Here is a 17,452-nt window from a genome sequence, read left to right as displayed (position 1 = left end):
ACGCCGCGGCCTGGTGACGTCAGCGCGCACGCCGCACATCTGCACCAATCAGAAGAGGCGTAGGCGGACGGGAAAAAGCACTCGAGACGAGAGGTTGGGCCAGAGCGACGAGCGCGCGCAGGCAGGCACGCCGGGAAGGGGGCAGTTGACTCGTCCGGCTGGCGAGCCTCTGAGTTCGGAGCTGGTGTCCGGTGCTCCCGGGGCCGCAGTCGCTCCCGCTCGGTGGAGCTGGCGCCTGGCGACCTTCCAGGAGGGGCCCCGAAAGTTCCTGAGCCCCGATGTGGCCGGCTCTCATGTCGGAGGAGGAGCGTCCTGCTGAAGCACGGCCGGAGCCAGTAGGGCGCACCCCGGCTGCACACCTGGTCGGGCAGCAGGTGCACAGGCCCGGCCTCGGGGGCACATGGGTGCCCTGCCCGAACGCGCCCCCCGCGCCCTCGCGTCCCGGCAGGACTGCAGTTCGACCTCCCTGGCGTCCTCATCCCAGGAGTTGGGCCTCACCTGAAGGCCCGCGCCTGGTGCCTTCGGCTCCCCGTCCGGGGGCCTCGCCCTCCTGGAGCGCGGGCCTCATTCGCCGGAACCGCCGGGGGTAGCCTGCGGTTGCTTTTGGGTTTACAGGACAGGAGAGATGTTTTGAAACTTATTGCTATGGTTGAAGCTGTGGTCTATGTATACAGTGGAATATTCCTCAGCCATTAGAAACGACGAATACCCACCATTTGCTTCGAGGTGGATGGAACTAGACGGTATTATGCTGAGTGAAGTAAGTCATTCAGAGAAGGACAAACATTATATGGTTTCACTCATACGGAGAATATAAAAAGTAGTGAAAGGGATTGTAAGGGAAAGGAGAGAAAATGAGTGGGAAAAATTAGAGGGTGGCAGAACAGGAGAGACTCCTAACTCTGGGAAACGAACAAGGGGTAGTGGAAGGGGAGGCCGGCAGGGGGATGGGGTGACTGGGTGACGGGCGCTGAGGGGGCACTCGACGGGATGAGCACTGGGTGTTATGTTGGCAAATTGAAAGCCAATACAAATTGTAGGTTTTAAAAAAATTTCTAACAGCAAAAAAAGAAAAAAGTTCTTGCTACCTGTTGGCCTCCCCCTTGGTGCCATTTATCACCTGCAGGAACTTACACCATTTCTTTCTTTCTTTTTTTTTTTTTTCTTACACCATTTCTTGACCTCCTTTCTGGACATCTTACCCTCCCAGGGGCTCTGGGATGACAGGCACACCCTGGGGACACTGGGGTTTTAGTTCTAGGCCTGCAAGAGAGCAGATATTGCAAAAGAAAAATGAATTGTTTGGTTTCCCAGTGCATCTGTAAGTTCTGTTCATATTATATGGTGGTCTATTAGGTGTGGAATAGCAGTATGTCTAAACAACCACAATGTACACATCTTAATAAAAAAATATTTTATTGCTAACAAGTGCTAATCATCAACCAAGCTTTCAGTGGTAATCTTTCAGCTTCTGGAGGATCCTGCCGTTAGGAGTTAATTAGACACTTAGGTGTCAGGACCAGGATTCCCCACAATAAAAAGGGACCAGGGACAGTGAATATAGAACTGCACTAGCATCCTATTTGACAGTTTAGACAAGACTGCAATAGCATCCTGTCTAGCAGCCTCTGCAGAAGTGACTTTTGCAAAACATCCTGAAACAAAACAACCATGAAACATGGGTTATGATCACAAGTTCAGGCAGTTCGTCTCAGATGTCAGCCCACAAGACCGTCAACATTCGAACAATAACCCAATAGGTAGATGGATGCATGATCAAAACTGATTGGCACACCTTAGCGGCCAATTCACAGGGGCATGTTCTCAGGATACTTAAGATAGTTCCTCCAAGGAGCTTATAAAACCCCCTAAATTGGAACGCCAAAATGGCAACCCTCTCGGCTCCCCTTCCTCCCTGGGAACTTTGTGTTATTGGTCAGTAAACTACTTTGTTGTCCACCACTGTTCATCTGGTCTACCTCTTCATTCTTTGAGGCAGCATGATCAAGAGCCATGAGCATTAAGGGAACAAAAATCCTGTAACATTTTCTCCACATTGTTGGCTGCTGACTGGTCAGGGTGGTGGGTGCTGAAGATGGGGTAGCTGGGGCAACTTCTTAAAATAAGACAACAGTTGGGGCAGCCTGGGAGGCTCAGAGGTTTAACGCCGCCTTCAGCCCAGGGCGTGATCCTGGAGACCCAGGATTCAGTCCCACCTCGGGCTCCCTGCATGGAGCCTGCTTCTCCCTCTGCCTGTGTCTCTGCCTCTCTCTGTGTCTCTCATGAATAAATAAATAAAACATTTAAAAAAAATAAAGACAACAGTGAAGTTTGCCACATCAGTTGACTCTTCTATCACAACTTCCCTGTGGTGGCTGATGCAGTTTGATAATGTTTTACCCTTAGTAGAACTGCTTTCCCAATTGGGGTTGATGCTCTAATACCCTGCCACTGCTTTACCAAGTTTATGTGATATTTTATTTTATTTTTTATGTGATATTTTAAATCCACTGTTGTCGTTTCAACAATCTTCACAACATCTTCACCAGGAGTCAATTCCATCTCAGAAAACCATGTTCTTCACTCCTCCTTCAGAGGCAGCTCCTCATCTGTTCCAGTTTGATGATGAGCTTGCAGCAATGCGATCCCATCTTTAGGCTCCACTTCTAACCCAGGTTCTCTTGCTGTTCCCACCACATCTGTAGTCACTTCCTCCCCCTGAAGTTTTGAACACCTCAAAGTCATCCATGAGGGCTGGAATCAGCTTCTTCCAAACTCTGATTAATATGGATATTGGGAGCTCTTCCCACGAATCACAAGTCTTTCTGTCTTTCTTTCTTTCTTTTTCTTTCTTTCTTTCTTTCTTTTTCTTTCTTTCTTTCTTTCTTTCTTTCTTTCTTTCTTCTTTCTTTCTTTCTTTCTTTTCTTTCTTTCTTTCTTTCTTTCTTTCTTTCTTTCTTTCTTTCTTTTCTTCTTCTTCTTCTTTTTTCTTTCTTTCTTTCTTTCTTCTTTCTTTCTTTCTTTCTTTCTTTCTTTCTTTCTTCTTTCTTTCTTTCTTTCTTTCTTTCTTCTTTCTTTCTTTCTTCTTTTCTTTCTTCTCTTTCTTCTTTTTAAATAGGCTCCACACCCAGCATGGAGCCCAACACGGAGCCCAACACGAGCTTGAGCTGAGATCAAGAGTTGGATGCTTGACTAACTGAGCCACCAGGTGCCCCAAATCACAAGTGTTCTTAATGGCATCGAGAATGCAGAATCTCTCCAGAAGGCTTTCAACTGACTTTGCCCAGATCCATTAGAGGAGTCAGTGTCTAAGGCAGCTACAGCCTTACAATAAGTATTCCGTTAATGCTAAGACTTGAAAGTTGAAATTACTCCTTGATCCGTAGGCTGTAGGATTGGTGTTGTGTTAGCAGGCATGAACCCAGCATTAATCTTGTTGACCATCCCCATCAGAGCTCTTGGGTGACCAGGTGCATTGTCAGTGAGCAGTAGTATTTTGAAAGCATTTTTCCCCCCTCTGAGCAGTAGGTCTCAAGAGTGGGCTTAAAATATTCAGTAGTCGTGTTGTAAAGAGATGTGCTGTCACCAGGCTTTGCTGTTCCATTTATGGAGCCCAGGCAGAGGAGATTTCGCATCACCCTCAAGGGCCCTGGGAGTTTCAGAATGGTCACTGAGCACTAGCTCCAACTTTGAGCCAGCAGCTGCATGAGCCCCTAACAGGAGTCCGCCAGTCCTCTGAAGCTCTGAGGCCAGGCATTGACTTCTCTGTAGCCATGAGAGTCCTACATGGCATCCTCTGCCAGTAGGAGGCTGTTCCATCTACACTGGAAATCTGTGTGTAGTGCAGCCACCTTCACGGATCATCTTAGCTACTAGCCCTAGGTGACTTGCTGCAGCTTCTACATCAGCACTGGCTGCTTCCCCTTGCACTTGATGTTATGGAGATAGCTTCTTTCCTCCCATGTCCTGAACCACCTCTACTAGCTTCAAACTGGTCTTCTGCAGCTTCCAGCCTCCCTCGGCCTTCACAGAATTGAAGGGAGTCAGGGCCTTGCTCTGGATGAGCACTTTCAATATCCTTCACAAACTTTTCCTCTGCATTTACAGCTGGGCTGTCTGGCACAACAGACCTGGCTTTGGGCCTGTCTTGGCCATCGACCTATCTTCCTCCCTCAGCTTAATCGCTTCTAGCTGTTGATTTATTTTTTATTTTTTTAGCTGTTGATTTAGAATGAGAAACGTGCAACTCTTCCTTTCACTTGGACACTTGTAGGCCACTGTAGGGGTATTCACTGGGATAACCTCAATACTGCTGTGTGTTAGGGAACAGAGAGTCCTGAGGAAAAGGAGAGAGATGGGGAACGATGGGTTGGAACAGGAGTGAGAACATGCACATATATTAAGTTTGTCATCTTATGCAGGTGTGGTTTGTGGTGTCCCAAGCAATGACAATAGTAACATCAAAGATCACTGATCACAGATCACCATCACAATATAATAATGAGATTAAAGCTTAAAATATTGGGATTATTACCAAAATGTGACTCAGAGACAGGAGGTGATCAATGCTGTTGGGAAGCAATGTATTTGCTTGACGTAAGGTTGGCACACACCTTCAGTCTGTAGAAAATGCAGTAATCTTGGAACGTCATAAAGTGAAGTATGATAAGATGAAACGTGCCTCAATTGCATGGAGTTCCAACACCTCCTAACATTTCGTGAGCTCTGGGATTTAAACTAACTTATCCTTATATCTTAAAATATTGGTAGATTAACAGAAGGTAGCAAGCATCATCGGATGATAATTGGTGTATGTTGGCTTTCCCTTGCCTCAACGTTTAAAATAATGTGCTGTGAATGCTCTGAAGGGAAAGGAGCCTTGCAGTTTCTGCCTTTCTGCCCTCATGCTCTGCTGGTGACCCCATCTCTGCTTTCTGTTCCTGATGCTCTGAAATTCCTGGTGGTACCACTTTCTTTCCAGGTCAAGAACTCCCTTTGGCTCGTCGTCACAGCAGGTCTACTTGTGATAAATCCTCTTAATTCCCTTCACCTAGAATGCCACCTCCTTCCTGCCTCTGGGTGTCTATGAGAAGCCCGCTGTGAGGTGCTGGTTCTGTCTCACTGCATTCAAGAGACTCCCTAGTCTTTTGTTTTCCTTACTTGGATTCTGATGCACCTTGACACAGGTTTCTTCGGCTTATCCTGTTTGGGGTTCACTGAGTTTTCATGAATGACCATTGGCACATTTGGAGAAATTAAAGAAAGACTTTATTTCTTCTTCTTCTCCTCCTCGTCCTTGTCCTCCTCCTCCTCTTCTTTTTCAGATTTTATTTTTAAATAATCTCTACACCTAACATCAGGCTCAAACTCACAACCCCAAGATCAAGGATTACATGCTCTTCCAATGCAATCTGCCAGGTGCCCCTCAGACATTATTTCTTTTTTGTTTTTGTTGGAGTTCAGTTTGCCAACATATAGCATAACACCCAGTGCTCATCCCATCAAGTGCCCCCCTCAGTGCCCATCAACCAGTCATCTCCATCCCCGGTCGACTTCCCTTTCCACCACCCCTTGTTCGTTTCCCAGAGTTAGGAGTCTCTCATGTTCTGTCTCCCTTTCTGATATTTCCCACTCATTTTCTCTCCTTTCCCCTTTATTCCCTTTCACTATTTTTTATATTCCCCAAATGAATGAGACCATATAATGTTTGTCCTTCTCTGATTGACTTATTTCACTCAGCATAATACCCTCCAGTTCCATCCACGTCGAAGCAAATAGTATTTGTCATTTCTAATGGCTAATATTCCATTGTATACATATACCACAGCTTCTTTTTTTAAAGATTTATTTATTTATTTATTCATGAGAGAGAGACAGAGAGAGAGAGAGAGAGAGAGAGAGAGAGAGAGAGAGAGAGAAGCAGAGACACAGGCAGAGGGAGAAGCAGGCTCCATGCCTTGAGCCCGACGCAGAACTCGATCCTGGGTCTCCAGGATCACGCCCTGGGTCAAAGGCAGGCGCCAAACCGCTGAGCCACCCAGGGATCCCATATACCACATCTTCTTTATCCATTCATCTTTTGATAGACACTGAGGCTCCATCCACAGTTTGGCTATTGTGGACATTGCTGCTATAAACATCGGGGGCAGGTGTCCTGGCGTTACACTGCATCTGTATCTTTGGGGTGACTCCCCAGCAGGGCAATTGCTGGGTTGTAGGGCAGATCTATTTTTAACTCTTTGAGGAACCTCCACACAGTTTTCCGGAGTGGCTGCACCAGTTCACATTCCCTCCAACAGTGCAAGAGGATTACCCTTTCTCCACCTCCTCTCCAACATTTGTTGTTTCCTACCTTGTTAATTTTCCCCATTCTCACTGGTGTGAGATGGTATCTCATTGTGGTTTTGATTTGTATTTCCCTGATGGCCAGGGATGTGGAGCATTATCTCATGTGCTTGTTGGCCATGTGTATGTCTTCCTCTGTGAGATTTCTGTTCATGTCTTTTGCCCATTTCATGATTGGATTGTTTGTTTCTTTGCTGTTGAGTTTAATAAGTTCTTTATAGATCTTGGAAACTAGCCCTTTATCTGATACGTCATTTGCAAATATCTTCTCCCATTCTGTAGGTTGTCTCTTAGTTTTGTTGACTATTTATTTTGCGGGCAGAAGCTTCTTATCTTTTTTTTTTTTATAAATTAATTTTTATTGTGTTCAATTTACCAACAACAGAATTAACACCCAGTGCTCATCACCCGTCAAGTGTACCCCTCAGTGCCCGTCACCCATTCACGAACCCCACCCCCCACCCTCCTCCCCCTCCACTCTACCCCTAGTTACATTTCCCAAGTTGGAAGTCTTATGTTCTGTCTCCCTTTTCTGATATTTTCTCACTAGTTCATTTTTGCTTTTGTTTCCCTTGCCTTCATAGATGTATCTTGCAAGAAGTTGCTGTGGCCAAGTTCAAAAAGGGTGTTGCCTGTGTTCTCCTCTAGGATTTTGATAGAATCTTGTCTCACATTTAGATCTTTCATTCATTTTGAGTTTATCTTTGTATATGGTGTAAGAGAATGGTCTAGTTTCATTCTTCTGCATGTGGATGTCCAATTTTCCCAGCACCATTTATTGAAGAGAGACTGTCTTTTTTCCAGTGGATAGTCTTTCCTGCTTTGTCGAATATTAGTTGACCATAAAGTTGAGGGTCCACTTCTGGATTCTCTATTCTGTTCCATTGACCTATGTGTCTGTTTTTGTGCCAGTACCACACTGTCTTGATGACCACAGCTTTGTAGTACAACCTGAAATCTGGCATTGTGATGCCCCTAGCTCTGGCTTTCTTTTTTAATATTCCCCTGGCTATTCGGGGTCTTCTCTGATTCCACATAAATCTTAAGATGGTTTGTTCCAACTCTCTGAAGAAAGTCCATGGTATTTTGATAGGGATTGCATTAAACGTGTAAATTGCCCTGGGTAACATTGACATTTTCACAATATTAATTTTTCCAGTCCATGAGCATGGAATATTTTTCCACCTCTTTGTGTCTTCCTCAATTTCTTTCAGAAGTGTTCTGTAGTTTTTAGGGTATAGATCCTTTACCTCTTTGGTTAGGTTTATTCCTAGGTATCTTATGCTTTTCGGTGCAATTGTAAATGGGATTGACTCCTTAATTTCTCTTTCTTCAGTCTCATTGTTAGTGTATAGAAATGCCACCAATTTCTGGGCATTGGTTTTGTATCCTGCCACATTGCTGAATTGCTGTATGAGTTCTAGCAATCTTGGGGTGGAGTCTTTTGGGTTTTCTAGGTACAGTATCATGTCATCTGTGAAGAGGGAGAGTTTGACTTCTTCTTTGCCAGTTTGAATGCTTTTTTTTTCCTTTTTGTTGTCTGATTGCTGAGGCTGGGACTTCTAGTACTATGTTGAATAGCAGTGGTGAGAGTGGACATCCCTGTCGTGTTCCTGATCTTAGGGGAAAGGCTCCCAGTGTTTCCCCATTGAGAATGATATTTGCTGTGGGCTTTTCGTAGATGGCTTTTAAGATGCTGAGGAATTTTCCCTCTATCCCTACACTCTGAAGAGTTTTGATCAGGAATGGATGCCGTATTTTGTCAAATGCTTTCTCTGCATCTATTTAGAGGATCGTATGGTTCTTGTTTTTTCTCTTGTTGATATGATCTATCACGTTGATTGTTTTATGAGTGTTGAACCAACCTTGCATCCCGGGGATAAATCCCACTTGGTCATGGTGAATAATCTTCTTAATGTACTGTTGGATCCTATTGGCTAGTATCTTGTTGAGAATTTTTGCATCCATGTTCATGAGGGATATTGGCCTATAATTCTCCTTTTTGGTTGGGTCTTTGTCTGGTTTTGGAATTAAGGTGATGCTGGCCTCATAGAACGAGTTTGGAAGTACTCCATCTCTTTCTATCTTTCTGAACAGTTTTAGTAGAATAGGTATGGTTTCTTCTTTAAACGTTTGACAGAATTCCCCTGGGAAGCCATCTGGCCCTGGACTTTTGTGTCAGACATTATTTCTTGGTTTGTTTTTCAGTCCTGTCCTCTTGTCTGCTTCTAGGACTGTGATCACATGGAGGGTAGATCTCCTGTTAACACTCCAAGGGGCCCATCTCCTTCCCTAATGTGTTCCATCCCATTGCCAGTACTTTCTATTATTCGTCTTTCATCATCTTTGTGCTCTCCATGCTGTCATCAAGTCCAGCCATCCATGGAGCCTTTTATTCTGATTACTGTATTTTTTCCCATCTAAAATGTCCATTTTTGCTCTTCTTTATATATCTTCTATTTCTTTTTTTTTGCTGAGATCTTCTATTTTCCCCTCCTCCACTTCCTTCTTTTTAGATTTATCTGAAGCACGTGTTTGTGTCTAACGGCTTCTTGCAACATTCTATTATGGCCACTTTATAGTCCTTCTCAGGTAACAGCACCTGTGGCATCTGAGAGCTAGCTCTGTGCACAGTGCTCTTTCCTCACTCCACAGGTGATTTTCCTGGTTCTTGTTATGATGAATGATTTTTTAAAAAATTGAAACCTGGGCATTAAACATTATTTATTCATTTATTTGATATAGCGAGAGAGAGCAAGAGAGAGTGAGACAGAGCTTGGGGGATGGGCAGAGGAAGAGGGAGAAACAGACTCCCCGCTGAGCAGGAAGCCTGATGCAGGACTCAATCCCAGGATCCTGGATCATATCCTAAGCCAAAGGCAGATGCTTAACCGATTGAGCCACCCAAGTGCCCTGAAACCTGGGCATTTGGATATATTTTGAGGGTCTGGATCCTATTTAAATCTTCTATCACAGAAGTCTTTCTCACACATTGCTGGGGTACTGACTCATTACTGCCAGGTGGAAGGCACAGTCCAGGTCCCCATGTGCCCTCCTGTGACACCTGCTGTGTTATTCCTGGGGTCTTCATGGTTTTAGCTGGGCAGCCACCTTTGTTCTGCTTTTTGGAGTATTCTTATGTTTCTTGTTCATATGATGTAGGAATTTCAGCTGTGCTTTATGTAGGGAAACATACATCCACTTCCTTTTGGCCCCACATTGAACATCTGAAATGCAATAGATTTTTGTATTTTTTAAAAAAGATTTTATTTATTTATTGATGAGAGACACACAGAGAGAGGCAGAGACATAGGCAGAGGAAGAAGCATGCTCCCTGTAGGGAGCCTGATGTGGGACTCGATCCCAGGACCCTGGGATCATGACCTGAGCCAAAGGCAGATGCTCAACCACTGAGCCATCCAGGTGCCCAATCACGTTTTGTATATTGATGGTATTTCCAGTGGCATGGTGTAAATCCTTTTCAGATTAGAGTAATAACAGATCTTTATATCATTTTGGATAGTTCATGCACACAATTTTGTCATCCATGAATAGTCAATACCATTTTATTCTATCCATTCAGTGCTTATCACATTTTTCCCCTTTTATTTAATTGGTTGGTTCTTCTTGTCAGGTTTTCATGTCAATTTCTGTTTTTCTGGCCTGATTAAATGTGCTAGGGAAGTGTTCTTTCTTTCTTTATTCTCAAGGGAAGCCTGTGAAAGTTTGGTACGTGTATGTGTGTATGTGTGTTCACATAATCATGTGTGCAGGTGTGTCTGTGTGTCTGCACATGTTCATGTGTTCATAAGGCCTGTATGTTCATTGTGTGCTCATGTGTTCCTGTGAGTGTATTCACATGTGTTTGTATGTATGTGTCAGTGTATTCCACATGTTCACGGGTGCAAGTATGTCATGTGTCTGCATGTGTTTGTGTGTTCATATGGGTCTCTGTGTTCACATGTGTGTTCATTTGTGCAAGTATGTCTGTGTGTCCATATGTGTTCACATGCTCATGTGTGTATACGGGTCTTGTGTTCATGTGAGTGTGTTCACATGCATGTGTGTGTTCACATGTATTCATGTACTTGTATGCATGTGTCAGTGTGTGCTCACATGTTCATGCATGAAGATGTGTCTCAGTGTTCACGTATGTTCATATGTTTGTGTGTATATAGATGTGTCTGTTCTTGTGTATGTAAGTGTATCCTTGTGCGTCCATGTGTGTTTATCTGTGTTCCTGTGTTCTGCATATGTAGGTGTGCTCATGTATGTGCATGTGTGTTTGCGTGTTTGTGTGTTTTCACATATTCATGTGTATGTGGCTGTGCCCATGTGTCTGTGTGTGTGTGTATTTCATGAGTGCATCAGTATTTGGAGGCATTCACCAGTGGAATTTTCTAGACTCAGTTCACTTTGTCAGAAAAACTTTAATTACATATTCACCATGTTTTTATACATACAGCAATTCTTATTTTTCTATTTATTCCTGTGACCATCATTTTGGTAATGTAGATTTCTTTTTATTTATTTATTTTATTTTATTTTTTTATTTTCATTTTTAATTTTTAAATTATTTATTTTTTGGTAACGTATATTTCTGTTTCATCTACATTTTCTAATATTTTGTCATAAAATTGTTCATAATATAACAATCAATAACAAATGAACATAATACATTCTGTTATTGATTTAAAGTCTGTAGGCTGAGATGCCATACTGATAATGGTGATGTAAGCCTTCTCTCTTTATGTTCCTTGGGTGTTGTAGCTAGGATTTATACATGTGATTAATATTTGCAAAAATGAAGATTTTAGGTTTATTGATTCTTCTCTATTTTTTGTTTGTCCTAATTAGTAGCCTCATTGTGTATCACTATAATTTCCCTCCTCTTACCTTCATTTGGAATAATTTGCTATTTTTTCCCCTAAATTCTTGGTATGATACCTTGGGTCATTGATTTGGTTCTTAATTTTCCCATTTCATAGGTTTGATGTGTAACATTTACATTATCCCTCAGTGTAAACATTCTCTCATTTCCATTTTGGTTTTCTCATTAAATTCCTGGGTTATTGAGAAGTCCACTGCTTTAATTTCCATAGTGTAGGGATATTAGCTATCTTTGAGGGCAGAATTGGGTGACTTGCAAAGGGTCCCAGGAGTTCCTAGTGGTCTGTGTGAGGAGTCCAGGCTGGCTGGTAGCACCCACTATGGGCAGGTCCTGTGCCTTCCTTGGGTCCGTGGAGTCTGGGTCCTTCCTGGGCTAGTGAATGGCCAGAGCAGCATACACGCTGGGCTCTGCTGAGGGCTCCCCTGACTGGGAGGGAGAGGATGCACTTGTCTTCTGTCTGAGGGTCAAGTGGTTCAGCTGAGCGTAGGTCACATCTGGGGGGGTGTCAGATGCAGCAGCCTGCAGCAGGGGAGAGTGAGAGGGGAGGTTGGCATTGGGGTGGGGGGAAGCCAGGGAGATCAGAGAAGACAGGGCCCACCTGACTGTCCATCCACCTATCTTCCTCTGCTTGTCTGTCCTCTGAGTCCTGCAATCCTCCTGAAAGGGAGGAAGGAGGAGTGGCCAGGACCTGCCTGGGACTTGATCATGAGTAGCTCACCTGGGCATACATGTCTCCCTGGGGTTCTTCATCCTGTGTGTTCTTCTGCAGACAGACAGTGAGGGGGAGGTTTGTCTCCTTGAATTCACTCCATCACTTCAGTCAATTTGCCACACTGTGGCCAGAGTAATGCTTTCAAACTTTCAGGCAGATTAGGTCACTTTCCTGCTGGACTCTGCAGGGACTTCCTGAGCCTTGAAGCATGTGATGTTTTCTTTCTATGGCTCTGGTTCTATTCCTGACACCTTTTCTTGCCCATTTGGCACCAGCCATATGACCCATGTTCCTGAAAAACCATGTTGTTGCCTCAGGACCTTTGCACTTGCTACTCCTATATCTTGTTTTATATTTCTTAGCCTCACTTTGTGCTTGAGGATGCCGCAGCTTCTTTGCATACTGTCTGACACCCACAAGGAGAGCTCACTGAGTATGGTTCAGTTTTGCTTACTGTTGAGCTTGCAACACTAGGTGGGGCCTGGTAATATTAGACTGCTTGTGCTCCTCTGCTGAGTGAATGAATGAAGGAGGCCTAGAGACTTGTGGGTGATTCACTTCTTCATGCACCCTGTTGAGATCTGGGTATGCATCCCAACAACAAGAAGTCAGACAGTGGATGGGTAGCCAGACATGGGGAGGAGGGCCCAGGAGGTCACAGCGGGATGACCTAAGTGCCCAAGAAGGGAGAGGGTACACGTGGGACAGAGCTGAGACAGGGTGGTGTGAGGACAGAGAAGCATGTATCGGATTAAGTTTGGCACCAAGAGGACCCTATGGTCCAGATGGGAGCGGGGGTCTCACCCGATGGTCCAGCTCGACCCCTTCCTCAGGCCATGTGTCTTGCACAGCAGCATCTGTGGAGTAGAAAGGGGTGTGTGTCTTGGCGGGTTCCCTGAGCTCTCTCAAGGGGTGCAGGCCCTGACCTGCTCCCAGACGAGGAGGCTGTGACCCAGGGGATCCAGGGGTGAGGTTAGGTGCTAAGGTCATGCATGTGGGAATTGAGTCCTCACCCCTTACCCCAAACCTTCCCAGCCCACCCCCAAGGCAGCCCCTTCCTCTCACAGAGGGTTTCCTCCTGGGTGGTAGCAGCTGGGCCGGAGCTGGGGAGGAGACATGGTGTCAGAGGGCATGCAGGGGGCGGGTGGATGGGAGTCTAGGGGTCTGTGGGCAGGAGTTACCTGTCCTGCAGGCCTCTGTCCTTGGGCTCTGGGTCTGCATCCCCTGCCGGACATTAGGAATCAGGATCCCTCAGGAATGGGAGGTTACAACCTCCTGCCTCCATGTGATACCAGGGAAAGGAGCCCTTCACCCGCATTGCCTGTGTGTTTCTCCATCTCCCAAGATTGAAAAGAGGGGAGCACCTTCTATTGGCACATGGGAGCCAACCTGGGTGTTTTCTGTCTAGACTCTCTGACTTGAGATTCTGTAGAAGTGTCCTACATCGGCCTTTCCCACCTCTCTGGGTTCCCTCTGGCCGCTGCCCTGAGTCCACCCTGGGTCAGCCCACAGAGCACCACTACCCCTGGGGTGCCTCAGCCCCTTCTTACTCGACTTCCTGCATTTGCCCCGATGTTGCTGTCGGACCAGGAGGAGGATAAGGAGGCAGAGCATCAGGATGAAGGCCACCGAGGCCCCGATGAGGATGTAGAGGTACCAGCTAGGACCTTGGGCAGGAGCTATACCATGAATGAGCCAGTGATTCCATTTTACTGAGCACCTACTGTGTGCCAGGCACCTGCTGGGCTCTGTGCTTGCACCTGTGATTCTGACAACAATCATGCAGCAGGGGATTGCCGTCCCTCCCACCTGCTCCACAGACTGTAAACTGAGGCACAGAGGGGTCAATCACGTGTCCCAGGTCGTCCAGTGTGGAGGTGGCAGGGCTGGGACAGGAAGTTGGGATGAAGGTGCTCTACTCATGCCTCCCCTGTGAGGTCACCACTCCGAGGCTCTGGGCTCCTCATCTGGGGCAGGATCTGTCCCAGCATCTTCATCCTGAGCTGAGGGTCCTTCCAGACCTCAACACCCCCAGCCATCAACTTCCCTCCCCCCTCCCCCTACAATATCACTGTCACTGCTGCAGAGGGACAGACACCTCCCCTAGAATCATGACTTGGGTAACTTCCCCATGAGCCCTCCTCTCCCAGGAGGTCAGAGCCATGGTTAGAACCGAGGACAAATCTAATCTGGGCCATGACTCTCTCTTTTACACTTGGGGAAACTGAGGCCCACACATGGGAGGGGCATGTCCAAGACAAGGAATGTAGAGGGTCATGAAGTGAGGGTGTAACTCAGCCCTGATCCCCATGACCCACCCACCACCTCCTGACAGAGACCCTCACTTACCCTTAGAGCCTCCTGGGGTCAGTAGAGGGTCAGGGGAGGGCCTGTGTGCTTCCACTGCACCTGCTGCCCCTCCCCCAGATGGGTCCCCACCCCTCCCTATCCCATGAACACCCAGCCTCCTCCACCAGCCGAGACCCCAGGTGCTCATCGGCCCCCTTTCATCTCTGAGAGACTGGAACCAAAGCCCCTGGACGGATGCCCCTGTGACTCACCAGCTGTTGGGCTGGATATTGTGGGTGGGGGGCCATGGTGTCCAGAGGATCCTGGGCAAAAAGACAGGAGAGGGGGCAGGAGCTTCCCTTAAAGACCCTGTCTATGCTCACACCCCTCCTCTTCATTTACCCTGAGGTCCCCAGGTACTCCTCTGCCTCCACGTGGAAAATTCTGGTGATGGGGGTGAGGGAAGGGGCAGGAGTGGGAGGACAGTGTGAAGGGTGGACTCCCTCAGAGCCCCTCTCCTCCATCCCAGCCCCATGCTCTTGTGGGCACAGGGCCCTGAGGACAATGTGGCATATGAAGGAGACAGGGTCGGGGCCCTCACCTGAGACCAGGATCTTCACGGGGACACTTGGGTGTGACAACAAGTAGGGGGAGGTGTTGAATGAGCCATAGCACCTGTAGGTGCCTCTGTGGGCTGAGGTCACAGGACTCATGGAGAATTCCGCCTGGTACAGCCCAGAAGAGTATTTTGATCTAAGACGCAGTGGGGGATTGGCTGCCCCTTCCTTGGACAGAAGGAAAATATCCACAGAGCTCAGTGACTGACACAGCAGGGTCACATTCTCTCCTGGGGCCACAGTGGGTCCTGGCTGCACCCGGAGGGAGGGCATGTAGGGGAACTGTCCTAGAGAGAGGAAGGGTGGGTGAGGGGCTGTCCAGCCCTAGTTCTGACCTGAATCTCTCTGTGTCCTCTGAGTCTCTCCCATCCTCATCCCATATTTCTGTCTCTTCCCTCCCTGGAGACCCCACCTCCCAGGTTGGCCACCATCACCTGGGCTTCCCTCACAGGGACCTGTGTAGAGTCTGGGGCTTTCCCTGCACTGTGGCCCCTCACCTGCGACCAGGATGTCCAGGGGGCCACTGGAGGCTGACCACTGGGAGGAGAGGTTGTGTCCACCGTAGCATGTGTACCGGCCCCTGTGGAAGGGTCTCACTGGGCCCAGGGTGAAGTCTGCCCCAGAGAGCCCAGCCTGGGACTGCCGGCCATGACGATGAAGAAGGTCACGTGCCCCCTCCTTGGACAGAGCAAATCTGTCATAGCTGACATCAGAGAGACACTGGAGGGTCAGATTCTGTCCAGAGGTCACAACAGGGCTCTGCTGGATCCGGAGGGAGGGCTTCCCCAACACACCTAGGAAAGACCAGCCGTGGATTGTAGGGGCTGATTACCTCAAACCTCCCTTCTCCTGTCCTAATCCCCAGGTCTTATGTCCCTCACCCTCGGAGTCTCTGACCTGTGACCTCTGTGGTCCCCTGACCCCACTCTCACATCTGGGGCTTCCCTGGTAGGTTAGTCCCTGAAACTTGTTTGGTGCCTCAAACCATGGATGGGACGAAAACCAGGCTTTCTCACCTGAGATCAACAGCTCCAAGGGGTCACTGGGGAGTGACCACTGCTGGGGGGTGTTGCTGTAATAACCATAGCATCTGAATGTCCACATGAGGCTGGGGATCACAGGCCCCACAGGGAACAGGGCCCAGAACCCCATACTAGGTGCTTGCTGGGAGTTCCGGGTCCAGAACAGCTGGCGTTGTCCTTCCTTCATCAGGACGAACCTGTGGAATCCTGTCCATGATACACACTGGAGGGTCACATTCCCTCCTGAGGGCACGATAGGGCTGGGAAGGACTGAGAGGCTGGGTTTGCTGTGCATCCCTAGGAGAGGGGAGGCGCTGTGTTAAATGGGGCTCAGATCCCCCCACATGATCCCCAGGGATGGGCTGTGAGAGGGCAACACCCTGAGAGCAGACCCTCTTCCTGAGGGCAGAGCCTGGGCTGGAGACCTGAGTGGGCTCACACCTGTCACCACCAGCTCCAGGGGGTCACTGGGATTAGACCAGGCAGTGGTGCTTCTATAGTAACAGTGATATTGTCCTGCATATACATCTGTCATGTGTGTGATGGAGAACTTGGCCTTGTCTTTGAGCTCCAGTGCAGGCTGTCTGTTCCAGGTCCCTGAGTGTCTTTCTTTATACAGGAAGTACTCCTGGGCCTTCAGGCTCCCCTGACACCAGATGGTCACAGGTGCCTCCCAGGGGACCACAGAGCCTGGCTCAGCCCAGATGGTGGGTTTGGGGAGGGTCCCTGGAAGGAAACAGAGGCTGCGTCACAAGACCCTCCCCACCCCCAATTTCCAAACCCCCAGAGGGGGACCCTCTGTCAGCCCAGAGCTGCTGATCTCTTTCCTCCCTGCCTGGTGGGTGTTCTCTGTCCCCAGTGAGGAGGTGGGAGTGGGATCCCTGGGGACAGACTCACCTGCCTGCACTTGGGTCCTGGAGCCCACACTCAGCCCTGGAAGAGAGTCCCTGTGAGAGGTTTGCCCCAAATCCTGAACAGAACACCTCCTCTCCATGAGCCTTCTGAGCCTGGGATCTCTGACAGGCCAGGGCCTGGCTGTGGGGCAGGTCCCTCCCAGAGTAAGGCATTCCCTCCCCCCCCTTGGCTCTCACCTAGACAGAGCAGAACTGTGAGGGTGGGGGTCATGGCCGTCTCCTGTCTCTGGCCCAGCTGTAAAGATGGAGGGACCTCGGTGCCTGCAGGACAGATAGACACACAGGGTGTGGCCACTCAGAGCCCAGTCCTCACTGTCACGGGGTTATCACATCATCAGCCCTACAGGAAGGGGAACAGCCAGTCCCCAGAGGCCTAGCCTGGCTCTGGTGTCCTTGAGGCCACTGCAGTGGATCCCGAGTCTTCCTGAGATGTCCTGTCCTGGTGAGGAGATCAGAGCAGGTCCTTCCCTCCCAGAGCCTCCCTCATGGGGTCTCCTCCATCTTCAGCACATCCCTGGGGTCCTCACCATGGACGGGGTCCTGAGGCTGAGGTGCTGCTGGGGACATGGGTTCCTGCTGTGCTATGGAGCTCATGTCAGCACAGACAGATGTGTGACATCTCTGCGTAAGTCAGGTGAGGTCACTGAGACAATGAGCCCTGA

The 17,452-nt window shown here is 48.1% G+C and overlaps 1 protein-coding gene across 3 annotated transcripts; it reads right to left on the bottom strand.

Annotated features, from left to right (window-relative positions):
* Positions 1-10,969: 10,969 nt before the first annotated feature.
* On the bottom strand, positions 10,970-17,041 carry LOC129500917 (leukocyte immunoglobulin-like receptor subfamily A member 6). Of its 3 annotated transcripts, none has more exons than XM_055311828.1 (13): positions 16,968-17,041; positions 16,774-16,809; positions 16,318-16,602; positions 15,871-16,173; positions 15,352-15,648; positions 14,839-15,141; positions 14,510-14,560; positions 13,499-13,627; positions 13,130-13,172; positions 13,014-13,051; positions 12,753-12,805; positions 11,955-11,999; positions 10,970-11,755 (listed from the first exon to the last, which is right to left on the bottom strand). In XM_055311828.1, the coding sequence occupies exons 1-13, from the start codon at positions 16,999-17,001 to the stop codon at positions 11,609-11,611; spliced, it is 1,764 nt and encodes a 587-aa protein (XP_055167803.1). In that variant the 5' UTR covers positions 17,002-17,041; the 3' UTR covers positions 10,970-11,608. The 3 variants fall into 3 exon arrangements, 2 of the variants coding, with proteins under 2 accessions (XP_055167803.1, XP_055167804.1); XR_008662615.1 differs by having other exon boundaries at positions 11,714-11,755; positions 11,955-12,240; XM_055311829.1 differs by lacking the exon at positions 10,970-11,755 and having other exon boundaries at positions 11,861-12,240.
* Between the last annotated feature and the right edge of the window lie 411 nt (positions 17,042-17,452).

The sequence above is a fragment of the Nyctereutes procyonoides genome, unplaced genomic scaffold, assembly GCF_905146905.1.
Source record: "Nyctereutes procyonoides isolate TBG_1078 unplaced genomic scaffold, NYPRO_anot_genome, whole genome shotgun sequence".
In the NCBI taxonomy this organism is placed as follows: Eukaryota; Metazoa; Chordata; class Mammalia; order Carnivora; family Canidae; genus Nyctereutes; species Nyctereutes procyonoides.
This window is presented reverse-complemented; position numbering and strand designations above follow the sequence as displayed.

Bases quoted from the DNA above. Each gene is read 5' to 3' on its own strand.
- LOC129500917 (XM_055311828.1), bottom strand. From the start codon at position 17,001: ATGACCCCCACCCTCACAGTTCTGCTCTGTCTAG. The intron at 15,142-15,351 runs GTGAGGGGCCAC...TCCTCTCTCTAG, and splicing joins CCTGGACATCCTGGTCGCAG to GACAGTTCCCCTACATGCCC. The intron at 13,173-13,498 runs GTAAGAAGGGGC...AATGTCCGGCAG, and splicing joins GGGCAAATGCAGGAAGTCGA to GGGATGCAGACCCAGAGCCC.